Below are 17,641 nucleotides of genomic sequence, written 5' to 3'. Positions count from 1 at the left end.
CTGCAAAAGACACTGTTAAGAAATGGAAAAACAAATCACATACTGGGAGAAAATACGTGCAAAACACGTATCTGATAAAGGAATGGTATTCAAACTATACAACAAAGTCCTAAAACAATGATAAGTAACCCAATTTGAAATGGAAAAATGATGTGAACAGACTATATATATACATATGCACACCCACAGCCAATAAGGATATGAAAAGATGCTCAACATCATATGTCATTAGGGAATTGCAAATTAAAACAATGAAGGAAAGTATCTCCTTCAGTAAAAAGAGAATTAATACAACTGAGTGACTTTGTGTCTGTAGCAACTCTGCAAATAAAAACACTTTTCTGTATTCGGACTGAGCAAACCCCATCTAAAGTACAGGCAGCAGTGATGGGGAGGTGATGAATATGATAACACAGCAGTGCTGAATATCAGCCTCAACCTGGCAAGGAAAAGAAGGGAGTCGTTCTTGGTTTGTGTGTTTTAAAAACTATTCTTAAAATTGGCTGAAAGTAGCAAATGTGAAAATTTTCGGCCTCGATATTTGAAGATGGGTAGCCAAAAAAGAAAAAAAAGAAAGCACAGAGCAACCATAAGTGATTTAAAATATGACAAATTAACAGAACTGGTATCATTCATTTCTAAAGAAGAAAAGGCTCAAACATTAAATAGTTTTAAAGAAGTTTAGGGAAATTACTATAGTTTTTGAAACATTCTATAAAAAGGGATTGTTTCCTAGGGCAAAAGTCAGATGCACGTAGGGTAATAGTCAAAGAACAAGAATGTCAGGAGAGCTAACTACTTTGAATAAAAAAAAATACTATAATAGGATGATGTATTTGAATTGCGTACTTTTCAATTACTTAAGTCAGTCTTCTCATTTTAAAAATGTGATTTTTAAAAATAATTAAGTATTATTGGGAATTACAGTTACTCAATGGAAAAGGCATAATATCCTTGGAACTCTTATTCACAGCATGTGACATCATTCATTTTTCAAGTCCATTAAAGATACTTACATTTGTATTCTCGATGCTGTGTGACACTTACACCTGAAGTAAGCGAAGAGTGAAATAGTGACTATAGACTGACCCACACTATTCTTTCATTGATTTGTTTTTGGCAAAACCTTTCTTGATTTTGAAATTGTACTATTTGCAAATACATTGTTTTCTTTGTGTAGAATAGATCTAATGTCTATACATGAGTAATTGTATTTGCTCTCAGCTTAATGAAACATTTTTTAGCTCGAAGTTTAATAAACACAACATTGTTAATCACGTCATGTCTTAATAGAGAGGAAAAGGTGGATGTGTTATATCTGTTGTCACTACCCATAATTCATTTTAATTTCAGAAGTTCTTGCCAACCAGATAGTTACAAAATAAACAATTCCTACAAGATTTACATTGCACTATCTCAGTTTCAGTAATTTTCAATTCAAAGTTTTAAGTAATTGGCATTTTCACCTTACATACTAAGTAAAACACTTTATAAACACTTAAAAAACCCTTGAAAAAACTATTTAAAACATTTAAAATGAGAACTACATCTATGTGTTTTTTAATAAAACAGCAGGGATACAAGCTATTGTAATAATGTAAACAAAAAGTAAAGCCTTTATCAGGCAGTTAACAATAATTATTGATATATACTTTTTTTTTTCTTAAGGGTTTTTTGAGTTCCCCGACTAGGAAAAATTACTTTTTTTCCATTATCAGTCTCTCTCGTTTCTGAGAAGACCTCAATGTCAACAGGATGCAAATGTAGCATCGTGGGAGACAAAGAGGAGAAAACTGGGGAGAGGACTGAGAGCATTAGCCTTAACCTTGCGATGAATTCCAGGGCGAATGCAAAGGAGGGGAAAGAGGCCACCCTCCATCTTCCCCCCAGCACAGGCCTGGCGAAGTGGGGTGCGAGGGACCACAGAACCCCATTTGGTGAGCCGGGTGGAGGAGAGAGCTTACTGTCTTCTGACTCTGGAAAGGCTTCCTTCTCTTTGCAGAGCACCTTTCTGCCCAAGTCTTTTATTCTGTGCAGCTGGCGCCCTGGTGTCTTGATTTAGAATAAATGATTTAATGTCCGTTAAAAACATTTCTGTGGTGGTGGTTTGTGGGATTGTGAAGATGGACACGTCCTATACAGAACAAAAATACCCACCTCTCTAAAGATACAGAAAGCTTTGTAAGTGGATAATAACGCAGGATATGTATGTATACGTACACGTCTGTATGTTTCCCTTCTGTTCCTTATGTAAGTTCCCCACCTAAAACTTGCTTCCTCCTCCACCCATCCATTACCTGCCACAGTGTATCTGATTTGTCTACCCTATTCGGGGCTGCACAGCCCTTCCTCACAACCGGCTGGGGAGCTGTAGCTTCTGCCAACACCGCGTCAGCCCGCACGCCAAGGAAATGCCGCCGGTGCGCTGGCAGGGAGAGTAAAGAAAACGCCCCTCTCCAGCTGGCCACCTCCGCCGCGGAACTCGGAACTCGCTAGTCATCCCGGGCCCCCGCCTCCAAACACAGGGCAAACTTGGCCCAGAGACTGGGCGCAGGGACTGGAGGGCTGGGCGGCTGATGGCAGGATGAGGGAGTGGCACGACCCGTAGCCCTGCGAGCCTCCGGCCCCCACCACCACGGCTGCTCACCTCCTCGCCGTCTGCCCCTGGCGCCCAGAGCAGAGCGCACCGAGCTGGGCGCTCCGAGCTGGGTGCTAACAGCTCCCATTCCCAAGTCGCAGTGTTCCCAACTCCCACCCCCCAGCCCGCTGAGCCCTCCGCCTCCTCTCTCGCCACTGCAGTGATCTGGCAATTCCAAGGACTCCCGGCCCCTCTCCCGGCACAAGCTGCATCTGGTTGATCTTCGGTGCACAGCACATAGCACATCCTGCGACGCCCCCGCCAGACGCGGGGACCCGCGCCTGAGCATCCCGGCGCTGGCGCTCCTTGCGCAGGCGGGGGGCGGGAGGAAAGGCGGGGTGAAGGGGAGTTCCTGATTCCCTAGCGGACCCTGGAAGTTGTCCTTAAAAATATATCTCGCCAGCCGGCGGCTAAGCAGCCACTTCGTCAGAGAAGCATGTGGACTGGCTCGTCGGGTCCCCTAAGTGCTCTGTGGCTGCCACCGTGGTCAGAGCACCCCTTACCGGCTGCAGGAGCCCGAGCGGGGCGAGGAGCTGGGACACTGCGCCCGCCGCGTCCTCTGCTCGCTGCTGGCCGCTGCTTCTCGGGAGGTGGCAGTCACTGTTGCTGCTGAGGAGCCAGCCCGCCTTTCCGTGGCCGGTCGCCTGGTGAGAAGTTGAGACTCTGCACCTCCCGGCCGGACACACATGGCTTGTTACCTGGTCATCAGTTCGAGACATCTCAGCAATGGGCACTACCGGGGCATTAAAGGAGTCTTCAGAGGGCCCCTCTGCAAGAACGGATCTCCCTCTCCGGTAACCTGCGCGCACTCACACACCCACACACACGCGCTTGTGGTCCAAATCAACATGAACAAGAAAAGATCCTGTCCTGGTACACTGAGTGGGTGGAGGGTGACTGCCTTACCCAGAGGAACATTGTCTGTTGATACAGTTTATTGACAGGCCGTTGCACAGCGAGGGGGGGTGTGTTTACATGTGTGTTTCAACATCATTAGCATCAGTAGTGTTATGGACGCAAATATTTACTGAACGCAGTCACCTGAGGGGTGGGCGCTGTGAAGGAGGCTCCCGTGTGCTGTACCAAGTTGTGATTGTGCTGATTTGGGCAGGGCAGAAAGTTTGAGTGGCACTTTATAACCATGCTTTGTGGAGTCAGCAGTTGGAATTAGTTCAATAACGCTGCTGTTACTTTATAAGAAAATAAACTGAAAGATTTTGCATCAGGGTAGTGGCAAGAGGAAAAGGGTTGGATGTGGAAACTTGATCAAATCTAATGCTTAACCATGTAGGTTCTCTATGGAAAGCCAGAGAGTTCTTCGTGGAAGTATGAATTGGAGAGTCTGTTGTTATATACAAACGTATTTACATGCAGTTTGAGTGATTACTATATAGTAAACTATTCAATTTGGTTTACTATTTGATTTATTCTAGTATTTTTGGTAAAATAATTTTGACTAGAATCTATGACTTCAATATATTATTAATTTATGCCTTAGTACATACTACATATAGACTACTGTTTTAAGGATTCAGATGCGTTTCAAGAACAAATATGTGCCGTGATATATTTTAAAAAGTTGTGGATTGCTAGTGACTAAATGTCTAAACTTAACAATTTTTCCAGTTTAATGTAAAAACCAGCGTTTTTAGGTCTTTATGATATAAAGAAGGAAAACTTACGCTGCCTGATACTTAATTTTTGTACTTTCCATCATGTTTTAATGCTTCATTAGCATAAATCATTCAACACTGTAACATATTATAAAGATGTTTGATTGAGTGCTACGTGTATGTGTGATTGTCATGAGAATTAAAACAAGAGAGGGTGCACGTACCCAAAGATCACTAGGACTCCTAATTATCGCCCAGTAGCCCCTCGCATGCGTTCCTGCGTGGAAGAGTGGGTGGTTGCGTCCCCACACCCCCAGCTGCTCTATGGTCCTGAATCAGAGTGTTAGATGGGATATGCTGTTTGTATTGGCATTTACAGTTAAATTCACAGGATTAGGAGAAGTCAGGGAGAGTTTAGTGGAATAAAGCCCACGTTCAATCCTGAGCTGGTCGGAATCCTTCCTATTTTTAGAGATTCTCAGTGTTGGAGTTTCCGCGGTCGTAGCAAACCACTTTAATGTTTAACACCTCGCCATGTCAGAATCTTCCTTATAGCAAATGGAAATCCTTCAAGTTCTTCCTTCCAGCTGCTTTTGTCTTGAAAACAAACCTATAGTGTTCCACCTTTCTTATAAGTGTTATTTTTTCAACCCTTCATTATCTCTGTGGCTATCTTCCAAAACCTTCTCTTTGGTGATGGAAATCTGAACTGGGTACTGCATTGTAGTATATGTGCCTCACTAGTTCACAGGGTAAAGGAAGAACCACTTCATAGTTTCTACATTGTTTAGTTTTATTTAAGTTGGCTAGAATATGATGTTAATCTTCCCAAATCTAAGGGGTTTGCAGATGAAATTTGTTACATGGTCAAAATTGCTTCCCCCACTATGGTCACTTACCTCCCAGGAACCTGACTGACCCACAGACACTGGACAGTTTACTGTGAATGTGAGAAAGCTGCCCACACTCCTCATGGTTCTGCTGGCTGATCAGGTGCTCACACCCACAGGGAACTATTCTTATTAATACTGAGCTGGGTTTGACTAAAATACTAATGCATTTACTTTTATCTAGGAGCTATACTTAAACCCACTGGATTGTTCTATCCAGTATTTACACATTTGAGTTAAATTGCATTTGCATCATTTTAAAATACCCAAATTAGTGCAAATATCTAGTTTCTAAACCTTATTTATGGTGTCTTCTTTTGCATTTTGCTGTGGAATTTGAGTGACTTTTTCAAGGTTTGAATAGTTTCTCACATGAGGTGGACAGTATGTAAAAAGTATGTCCATTCTGTGTTGGACAGGCTATTAGACATGTCAGGCTTGTCTTCATATTACATAACACAAAGTCTTTCTCCCTAAAATAAATTGTTTACTATGTTCTGTATCCTAGACCTGTGGGCACTACACTAATAGTTTCCTGACCTACATGAGTTTAAGTTTGCCTTCTTCATTAACGAGTTGTGAAGCATGGAATTAAAAGCTCTGGTTATATGTCATTTCTTTTTTATCATCAGTGTACACGTCCCCTAAACTTTCAGGTTAACACCAGTTTATTGATTTTCTTCATAAGCATAAATATTAAACTCACAGATCCCTAAGATAAATTTATTTTTTCTTAAAACACATAGCTATATGTTTTAATATATGTTAAAATATAACATATAAACATAGCTATATGTTTATAATAGGTATTCCCCCCCCAAAATTTAGTGCCCAGAATGGTTTCAAATTGATCTCTATATCAGTGTCATTAATTATTTTCACTCACTGAGACTCAGTTTACATTGGACTATGGATTGGGGATATTATTAGTTCATTTAACTCATTCTCTCTAAATTCTATAATACTTCAGTTTTGGTTCTTACTCTTTTCTTCATTTAACTCATTCTCTCTAAATTCTATAATACTTCAGTTTTGGTTCTTACTCTTTTCTTCTAAGAGTAAGATATTTTAATCCATATTTTTGTTTTAATAGATCTGTTTAAAAGTAGCACATAACACCATTGAATGACCCCATTTCGTAAGTTGGTTGTAGGAAGGAGAAAAGCTACAATACTTTTTTTGATGTAATAGGAGTTTCTTCTCTTGGAGTTATGATATAAATAAACCTAATATGAATTTAATATTTCAATGTCATATAGATGTAATTCTTCAGTTATATGTTTAAATAGTTGTATACATTTGTCATGTTCAAGTCACATGTCTGCAGAATCTGAACACATGATATTAAACTGAGAGTGCAAAAGGGAATGTATGTACGTGTGTATACACACATACATTATATGTATAATTTCAAAGGATTTAGAAAACATTGACTGATTATATGGAATTCTCGTAATCAATACTTAATGAGATACTTGAGAAATAAATAAAGCATCTTCCCCCAAACAGTTTTCGCAGATCAGCAAACTGAAAATCCTGGAGTGAAATTTAACTCCCATCTTCAAAGTAAAAACATGCAAATGTCTTATCTGTTGCATTCCTCTTCTATTTGGAAATTTGGTATAAAAAATAGCATACTGCCTTACATACTAATTAGAATGTGAATAATTGATTAGAGATAGTTTATGTTACTTTAAATCCAAGGATAAAGAAAAGAAAAATGACAGCAAGTATGGCGTAGTGTTTAATGGTATCTCTAATTTTAGAAAAAAGTTTGCATCTTACCACGTTTTAGGATGTTTACACCCCTCCCTCTCAGAGCTCTAGAAGAGTACGACTAAATGATGACTTTGAAAATCACTGAGATACACACACAGATACATAGACACAGACGCTGTTATCTGTGCTCAAACATACGTTAACATATACATTACTTTATAAATTTTTTACCATCATATATGTTGAAGGTAAAACTTTGTTACAATAATTGAAGTATTCATTTAGAAAACAGTCTATAGGTGAATTCACTTCTCTGTCAACTTCTAAGTTCTTCTTTTACCATGTTTGAATTCAAGAAAATAAGTAACATCCTTTATGTAGTGTCAAAAAGTGTACTTGAATAGATTCTTGGTTATTTTATGTAATGCAAAACACTCAGATTTAGATTTGAGTATAATTTGTTTTACTTTAATCTGTATGCGGTTAATAGTAAGACTATTATTCAAGGTATCTATTAATTAAATGTTAATAATAATCATAGTTGTATATTTTATCTGAGGTACAGGTTAAGCTTATTTTCACTCTTTTCAAGCTTAGGTAGACTGATACTTCTTAAGAAGCGCTTATTCCTGAAAGCGCTGTGCAGGAATATCTGTCTCTGGAAATGCCTGTGTTTTCACTTGAAGGATTGGATGTGAAGGAAATTCTTGGGATTTTCACCTGAGTAACAGATCAGGGTCCTTGGGTTTCTGTTGCTGTTGTTTTGTTTTGTTTAGTGATTCTATCCTGTTATATATTCTGAATAAATAGCTTAATAGAAGGAGGTGGCACGCAAACATTTTGTTTTTAATTTTTGTTTATTTTTCTTTTTTCAGGTGTACAAGTCTATAATACATCTTCTGTACATTGTGTTATGTGTTCACCACCCCAAATCAAGCTCCCTTTCATCACCATCTACCCCCCTTTACTGCTCCTACCTCCCACAAACAAGCATTTTAAGTGGGCTAAACATTTCTATAAAGCTCCCTTTTAAAAATTACAAATGCATATGTATAAATGAAAGTCCTAGAATAGATCATCTTAAAGGTGCATCAATTCAGAGAACCCCCTCAATGAGGAAATGACTGCAGTTACAACCTTGTTTTTTCCTAATGTCTATGATCTTCAACTGTATATGTTTTCATTGTGCTTAATAAGTACATGTTAAACACATCCCAAATGCTCTCAAACTGATGCACTATTCATGCGCCAAAAATAATTACGAAGATATGCTCTCCCATAGAGAAGTCACCTGCTTCCTGTTCTTTAATTCATGAATGCATAATACTGCCTTTCATATTGAAACTTTCAGATATCTTCAATAAAGAAGACTCAGTTACAATTCTTATAATACATGTTTTCTTTATTATGTCAAATATTGTATTAAATAACCTCCTTTCTTCTTACTGCCTTTTCAACTCTTTCTTCTTTCCCTCAACTGATTTCAGAAACTTGGAGTTGGCATTATGCTTTTGAAAATAAGTGCCAATTTTCTAGGGCTTAAATTTATTTTTATCTGACTTCTGAAAGTTTGCATAAGAAGAATCAAATGAGTTTTTGATTGCATTATGACTTTAATTATATTACATTTATTTCAAAATTAAAATTTGACTTATCAAATACCTTGGTTTGTTTCTTCTGGTCATATAATTAAGATAAACTCCATTTCTGCCCATAATTTAGGAACAAAATAAAAATAAAAGATTGGCTTCACATGTGGCTAAATGGGGATTATATTTAACGTAGAACTTAGTAATTTATAGTTTAAAAAAAGTTGGTGTTAGTTGTAATTGTGAAATCTTTGTTGTATAATACATATGCACCAAGATACATATTTTTACTGTTAAGTATTAACAGAGTTTGAAATGTCAGTAGGTTCAAGGGTACATTGAGAGCAAGAAGCAAGAAGAGTAATATATATTTCAAATAACTTTATGAAGTGCACTTCAGCGTGAGTTTGGTTTATTCAACATGCACATTGTCAGAATAATTCTTTAGTATATATTTACATATTTTGTAGAAAATAATTTGAATGAAAGTTGAAATAAAAATGCTACTTTGCTCAAAACTGCCTTTAGGTTCTAGCAAATAATAGTTTTTCATGTGATCTTTATGACAAGTCACAGACTTTTGTAGACAGGTTTTATAAATCAGGCTTACTTAGATATGGAGAGAGATTAAATATTTGGTATATTTTCATAAAAATATGGTTATAATGACAATAGGAATATACCAATCACCAAGTTCCATAGTCTCTCTTGCATTGGAAGAAGTACTTATTGGACTTGAAATTCTGGCAAGATGTGTTACATCATACCTTACACAGTATTCTCAGTTGTCACTAAGACAGTGTTAGCTTATTGGAGACAAAAATGCAAAAGAATATTACATAGTATTTAAAATGGAAAAGGGCAGCGCTGACCGGTCTGGCTCAGTTGCTTGGGCATCATCCTGCAAAGTGAAAGGCCACCGGTTTGATGGTTTGCTTTTGGGTCAGAGCACATACCTGGGTTGCTGGCCTGGGTCCCCAGTTGGGGAGTGTGTGAGAGGCAACCAATAGAGGTTTCTCTCTCACACATCGATGTTTCTCTCCCTCTCTTTCTTCCTCCCTTCCCCTCTCTCTAAGAAGAGTAAAATCTTTAAAAAATAAATAAAATGGAAAGGGGCTTTTAATGATGTTTACTAATGATCTTACTTTTCCTGAGAAGGATCTGATAACACGCATTGAACTAAATTCTTCTTGCCTTCATATTTGATACCTAAAATCTAAACACATCTGAAAAACTGCTAATATACTTTTTCTTCACGGATAAAGAGAGCTAGATAGTTAACTCCTTATCTTTGCTGCTTGGCTGGCAGGAAACCCCGAGACAAAGCTGTGGCCTGAAAAGGTGCTGAAGATTGATGTTGGCCTTTACAGCAACATCAGGTCCCGACCCTGCTCATCTCCTGTTCCAAGTTTACCTCTTATTTAACTTCATTTTCCTTGGCTCTCAGTCTTTCAAATTGATATTTTATTGTTTTAATGTATCAAGTTTCTTTCAGATAATTTAGGCCTGTTTGTGAAAGCCAGGTTGGCCACAGATAAATAATAAAATGTAGAATGTCCAGAATATAAGGGTGCCATGCCGGATTTTGAACTGGACAGTTTTGGGAATGATTCATGGAGAGTGTTCATTTTGTTCGCTTGTAGCAAGTAACATTAGGGCTGCCAATTTTTTGCTTTGAAAATTGGAAAATTCCTTTTGGCAAATTTTATTTCACTTTTGTGTGGGTGTTGAGAGGCAGAATATATCTTATTTTTAAATAAATACTGCCAGATTTTTAAAACAATCTTTGGCCTCCCTCTTATTCTTATTGTTTATTCTTATTCCTTTCATTAACATGATTACCAATTATTTCAATATCTTTTATTTTGGTTCATGCATGAGTGTTGGGATATTCTTTTAACTCCAGAGGTATAAGCCCTCGCAAATGGTGAGAAACACTCCAGTCTGCCTGCCCCCCAACCCAAGCATACGCGTTCCTTCTCTGTTTACCATCCACGTGTCGCTTTTGTCTCTAGCTCACAATTTAGAGCTTCCCCCATGTCTCCATTCGGACGGAACCTACCTACCAGTGCTCTCCCCTGCTCTTTTTTCCACAGCAATTACTTAGCACTACTTGTTCCATCTACCTCCCCAGCAACAAATATAGTCAGCAACCCCCACATGTCCTTTCCAAATTTTCATTTTGCTATGAATAATTATATTTCTTAATATCTTCTCAACAAGCAAAGGCTATGTTCATTTCCTTCTTGTGAATGAAATAAATACCATATTCTTAACAGAAAATAACCATTGGATCCCGATTTCAGTGATGGAAGAGGTGGAGACTCCACTTAAGTCTGACCCTCCCTGTTGATTTGCTTCATCTGATTGTGATGTCAACAGAGCTAGAGGTGGCCATATTGATTGCATTCAAGTTATCTGAAAATGCTCCAAGCCCTTGGGTGGTATCCAGAATTCTTCATGATCCAGCCTCTACCTACATCTTCAGTTTTAACTCCCTTTATTCTTCTGTCTGATCCTGCGCTCCAGCCATACTGAACTACTCTCAGATCTTGGTTACAATGGGTGTTTATAGACCTTTACGTCATTGCATATGCTGTTTCCTCTGTCACATACCCTCGTTTTGCCTTCATTTGTTGGGTCAGGCTTACGGACTTATTAAAGAGTTGGTTCCTCACATGAGTCTACACTAGTTTCTTATCATGGGCCAAGTGCTTCTCTTGCAGGGTTCTGCCACATCCACTGCCTGCTTTGATTATCATTGAATTGTATGTATCTGTTTATTGGTCTCTGTTTCACCATGAGATGTGAGATCCTTTGAGTCACGCCTGCTGTTACCATTCTATTCCCAAAGCTGAGCACAGCTTCTGGTTTATTATTGATTTTAATAGAAAACAAAGGGATTTCAAAAAAAAATTAAGTGACATAAATACGTGCTCTTTAGTCCTACGGGTAGCTCTATTGAGAAAACTTTTTATTTGAGAAATTTTTCTCCCAAGTTGTTTAGTCAGAATCTTCTAGAATGCAAAGTGTTCCACTGATGGATTAAGAGGTCAGTATTTTCATGGTGATGCTTCTCACTTTTATATCTACCAAGATCACTTGGTCAATTGCTTCAAGCATAATTTAATACGTACTTCCTATTAATCCAAATTGCAGAGTGCTTTATTCCATGTAACCATTTCAGGACATTTTTTGTTAAAGGCCACAAGAGGCTGAAGATTGGTTATATATAAATGGATGAAATTCATACATGAGTTAGTTAAGTCATAATTTTTATCAGCACATTTAACAGTTCTTAGAAATGAATTTTAAGTCAGGACTTTGATCATTCCCTTTCTCTTTAGTAGTGTGTAGTAAGGAGGCAAAAGAGTGGTATTAAAACCTTCCTCTCATTCTTTCCCTCACCCTCTCCCTCTTTATCTACATCTTTATCTCTCTTTCTCTTTCAAAAGACAGGAATAATTCCCTTATCAGAGATTACTATTGCCTGAACTTATCAGTTGCATACTTTCCAGCAAAATCTTGTTAGCTCTTGTCCTTTCTTGGATCAGTTGGGATATGCCATCATTCACAGAGGACCTTGGAACTCTGCTAAATGATGATTTTAGCTAAAATATCCAGCCATATAGGGTAGACATACAGAGAGATAGGATCTCTTGGAGTGAAGAGAATCAGGTTTATTGTATACTTAGTTTCTTAATACAAATAATTTTTATAGTTATTAACAGATATTTGATTTCCTTGCTTTGTTTATAGAATATAAACTTTGAAAGAGCCCTTGGCAATCTAGTTTGGCCTCCTACTATATACTTTTTAATATATCACAATAGAATAAAGACTCCTCATAGATATCCACATTATAATCCTCACAACCGATGAATCATTTACTTTACATGGCTAAGGGGACTTTGCTGATGTAAGAAAATTAAGGAGGTTGAGAAGATTATCTTGGATTATGCAGGTGGGCCCAGTGTAATCACGAGTCCTTATAAGAGGGAGACAGAAGTGTCAGAGTAGGAAAGAGCTTTGAAGATGTTGTGATGCTGGCTTTGAAGACAGAGGAGGGGACCATAAGCCAAGGGATACAGGTGACTTCTTGAAGCTGGAAAAGGCAAATAAATGGTTTCTCCCTTAGAACATCCAGAAAAATCACAGCCCTGCTTGATTTTAGTATGGAAAGACTTCTGACTTAAGGACTAATGATAATAAATTTGATTCTTTTAGGTCAGTATGTTTGTGAACATATTCATTCAGTAATTTGTTACAGAAGCCATAGGGAACTAATACAGCCACTCTTAATGTGGGTGAATGTTTCCAATGGTGGTGGGTTTCTTTGCTCGTTGAAGTGACCCTCTTCGGAGACTAATGTAATTCATCCTGAGTCTCCTTCTGTCTCTACCCAAATGTCTCTGCCTTCTTCCATTTGCTCAATGATCCTTAATGTGCTCTTTGGAAGTAAGAGAGTAGGTCTGCCTACTCTTTTACATGACATTCCTGCAACTATTCAGAGGTAGCTGGTGATTTTTCATTGTTAAGTCATGAAAAGGACCGAAAGTTATGTGAGAACTAACTGATCTTCTTCCACTTATAGCACTGGTATAATTTTCTTATAAATTAATGAATTTGCTGCAACTCAAAATACTTTATTATACTTTTTATGTAATGATGATTCTTACAATCTTGAAAGGTGGTCAACTCTGTAAAACATTATTATATATTTAGGAAAACACCACCCACACTTTCAAACAGTATCTACTTTTTCCAGATATATCCCTCTTGTACTATAGATACATAATCTACATATACAGAAGATAAACTTAAGAACACAAAAACCAAATTATTTCAAAGGCTCGTCTTAAGGCTATTGTTCTTAGTTTGTGTAGTCTTTGATACAGACATCTGCAAATTTCCTAGGGGGAAGATCACTAGTTTTTAAAAATTGATGGTATACACTGAAGTAATAATTATAATTTCATGAAATCCCCAACATTGCCTATGCTTGATAATGATATTGAAATGGAAGTTATTTAACTTCTGTATTGAAGACTAGTGTAATATATAAACTGTATCAGATCATAACCGTACAGCTTTTTAATGTGCTAGGTGTAGGTACATTTTTACGACTTCCTGGAAGAGCTGTGTGTACCCTTTACCAAACACTACCCATTCCGAAGGCAAAGATTGTCCTAACACAAGTTATAAACTGCTTTATTTTGTAAATGATTTTAAAATGAGTTTTAGTAAAGAACACATATACTTGCAGCTCAGCTGACAGCCAACTATTGAATGAAGGCTCTGTTTTTGGCATGGGATAGACAAGGAGACTTTACTTTTCTACTTCGCTTTGACTGACCACAGCTAACTTACTAATGATTGGAAACAAATGAACAAAACAATACCGATTAGGTAAGAACGAATAGATTGATGCTAATAAAACACATGGATTATATCCAGGGTCACATCTGTGAAGTATTTCATTATCTTTTCCTTAATACCACATGTTGAAATTCAAAGATCTGACCATCATTCAGATTTAGAAATCTCTTGCAAGAAGTTAGAAATGGATCTGTCGAATTTTTATTATTTGAGAGAAGATGTGAACTATGTATTTAGTGGCAAGATAGCAATAAATTATTAAAAGAAAGAAACCTCTAGTTTGGACTTCTCATAAAACAAAATTTATGTGCAAATGATATGTAAAGTTTATTACTAAAGTTGTTATAATTTCATACACATGAACAATGATAAAATACAAGTTTGTGTTACTAGGGAAACAGGGTTATTGCCAAGGAGATTATAGATAAAACCCAAACAATGCATATGTTAATCAATCCTAATTTAAATAAAGTAAAATATATTTAAAGAACTCATTATGTGTTTTCAGTGAAATTTAATGCTCATCTTCCAATATTCATATGCTATGTAGTATGAGTTCAAGAGTTCTGTATGATGTTGCTGGAAGAATCTGGTGACCATCACTTAGGATGCTCAGGAACACCTTAACGGATAAACTCAAGGAAGCTCCAAAAATTTTCCCCTAAATTGATAGTGTTCAAGGAGGAGGGGTGGTTGATTTTAAATAGAGCCAGTGAGTACTAACCAGTGTGTGGGGCAGAAATCTGGACTTAGAAGGCTGGCCTGGGAAAAGCTGAAGAATTCTAGAATTGAAAGCAGAAAAACATTTCAATTGGGAAGTCAAAGTTATTTATTCAGTCATCAATTGTTTATTCAATCATATATTGGACAAACATTGTCAATGTCTGCTACTATGTGCTAATTACGTGCTCGCCATGTAGCAAAACCGAAAGATAAATCACGTTGTGGAAAGGGAAGACCTACTTCCCATGAACCAAATAATTTGGGAAGTAGTACTATTTACGAGCTTTGGTAAGGGACCAAATTTACCACAAGAAGAAAAGGCAAGGATGAAGTGTGAGGTAGCTTTCCCTGAGGATGTGGTTCAGATGGCACGTGGCGAGGGTCATTTAAATCAAGTTTAAAATTAACTTAGACCTAGATCTATAGATAAAAATTTAAAATTTTATCTATATACTTTTTAATTTTGTCCTTTTAATTTTTTTCATTTCTTAGTAAATTTTATTTCTTAAGCTATTTTATTTATTTATTTTTAGAGAGAAGGGAAGAGAGAGAGAAGGAGAGGGAGAGAAACATCAGTGAGAGAGAAACACTGTTTGGTTGCCTCTCCAACTGGGGACCTGGCCTGCAACACAGGCATGTGCCCTGACTGGGAATCCAACCAATGACCTTTTGGTTTTTATGCCAGCACCCAATACACTGAGCCAAGGTATAAATTTTATTTTTAATTTTGAAACTTCAGTTTCCTGCCTGGGACCAAGGGCATTACAACAGCTGAGGGCAGGGTCCCTACAATCCTGCTGATGTCCTTGTGAGATACTGCATAAGGGACCAACACCAAAAGTGTGATCAGCCAAGGGATGAAGGGATGTTGTCAGCATAGAAAGTAGAAGAAAGTATTAGAGAATTAGACTGGGTCTCATGTGGTGTGAGGGCCTTGAGGAGGCATGGTTAGCAGTACCAGTAGGGAAGGTCCCATCTGTATTCCTGGAGAATATTCCATTATCAGTGACCAATGCCGAACACTTTAGATGCTGCTAAGTGCAAATCTTCATAAGAAACATCTCTTTGTCCTGCTGGTTATTGTCAATGTAAGAAACATCCGAACTGCCCTGACCTGTGTGGCTCAGTTGGTTGGGCGTCATCCTGCAAAGTGAAAGGTTGCTGGTTCGATTCCTGGTTGGAGCACAGCTCTCATTTGTGGGTTTGGTCCTCAGTCAGGGTGCATACGAGAGGAGACCTATTACTGTTTCTCTCACACATAGATGTTTCTCTCCCTCTCTTCTTCCCTCTACCTCTATTCCCCTCTCTCCAAGAATAAATAAATAAAATCTTTAAAGAAAACATCCAAACCTGTAAAGAATTATAAAAATTTATTTGAGCACAACTGGTAACAGTTGCCAGGAAGTAAGATCTCAAATGCTTTGGAGAATGAGTTTTGCAGTTTCTTTTATGCATTCGAAATTGAGGAGGGAACATAAAGACTACATAAAGGTGGGAGAAAGCAAGGCAGGATTGAATTACAGGGTAGTTAAGATTATGTGCCCTCGGGAGGGTGGTTAAGCTTATTTCAGAGGCATGCTAACCTAGTGCACAAAAACAGTGGATAGGGCTTGTTTAAGACAAAGATAAACCTTTTATTGAAGAAGTTATATGTGCGAGCATGACTACCCACCAAGACCTACCCAGTTAGAAATTTTTGATCAGATCACCGTGTTAGGTTCCTTTCTGTAGGATCCTTCTTTTCTTTTACATTATTTACTCTTCAGTGTGGATAAAGTACTTGGGAAAGAGATGATCATTCTCTTAACCTAATATCTCAGGTGACAGGCCCCTGAAAGAAAAACAGGATAGCAAAAGCACAGGATGGGAACACTGACGATGAATTTTGATATGGGCCTCTGCTTTTGGTAGGTCTCTAAAGAGGGGAGACCACAATGGGAGCCCCTGAGAGAAAGAGGAAGGTTTTAAAGGGCCCTAGTCAGAAGAGCTCTGTGCTACTCCAGGTTTCCAGGGGAGAATTCTCAGGGCAATTATAGTGGAGTTCAAATCCTAAGTTTTCACAAACCATTTGTGGGACCCTGTCTACACACTGGCCACTGCACCCAGAGCTGATGATAGAAAGGTAATCACAATAGACATGGTATCTGTCCTAGTAGAGACTACAGACAGGGAAGGAAGATAGGTGGTGATTAGATTTTTATTTCATAATGCACTATTTATAAGTGCACAAGTCCTTGTGAAGAAAAAGGCACTGATGTTAAAGGGGGATAGAACAGAGTGGCCCTACCAGTCCTGGAATTAGGGAAGACATCCCAGAATAAATGTTAGGTCATTTGAGACACAAAGAATGAGCAGGACTTTTCCTGACACAGAAAGAATCCCTGGCCTGGAGGGTGCATGTGAGTGCAGGGGCTGAGGGATAAAAGGCCAGGCAGGACTGCTAGGTAAGGGCCAACCAGGTAGAATCCTATGGCTATGTAACCAGGAAAGAAGGAAATCATCTCAGTTAGAAATATGGCTTTTAATCTTACTACAGACCCAGCACTGTGTAGTTGTCACATGAGAATTCCTAATAACTTCCTGGGGATGTGTCAACTGAGATAGGTGGCCATGGCTTTTTATCATCGTTATTATTACAAACAAAATCAGATACAATTTATAAACAGGAAAATAGGAGTGCCAAAGTTGAATCATCATTAATCTTAGTTACTTGTGTAGTAGGTTTATTATGATGAATAGGCCCTTTCTTATAAGGTGAAAAGAACTGAGGATTAACTTTATAAATATATATGCACAGGAATCAGATTTTGATTTAAAGTTCATGCAAAGTATTCTTCTTTGCCACTTTAGGGTACTCTGGCATGGTCTTGTCAAAAGAGGGTCTTTTTTTTTTCTCTTAAGTGTATAAAACATTTCTATAAAAAAAGGAAATGGGGATTTTTAAGAATGTTTTTAATCAATAATATAAAAATACATTGTCTTTGTTAAGGAAATTTGATCAAAGGTATTAGAAACCACTAACATAGTAACACTGAAGATCCAGGTTTTCAAGGTAACAATCACTTGTTCAGTTGGGCACCTGTCTCCATC

The 17,641-nt window shown here is 37.9% G+C and overlaps 1 protein-coding gene across 1 annotated transcript in view; it reads left to right on the top strand.

Annotated features, from left to right (window-relative positions):
• The first annotated feature begins 3,324 nt into the window (after positions 1 to 3,324).
• Positions 3,325 to 17,641, top strand: part of LOC112319833 (zinc finger protein 804B) — a 472,412-nt gene continuing 458,095 nt past the window's right edge. Inside the window, exon 1 of the mRNA XM_024577205.3 lies at positions 3,325 to 3,432. Coding sequence (XP_024432973.3) covers positions 3,325 to 3,432 — 108 coding nt within the window. The remainder of the gene's footprint in view (positions 3,433 to 17,641) is intronic.

The sequence above is a fragment of the Desmodus rotundus genome, chromosome 6 (genome assembly GCF_022682495.2).
Source record: "Desmodus rotundus isolate HL8 chromosome 6, HLdesRot8A.1, whole genome shotgun sequence".
In the NCBI taxonomy this organism is placed as follows: Eukaryota; Metazoa; Chordata; class Mammalia; order Chiroptera; family Phyllostomidae; genus Desmodus; species Desmodus rotundus.
Note: the sequence above shows the minus strand (reverse complement) of the source record. Positions and strands in the feature narration are given on the sequence as shown.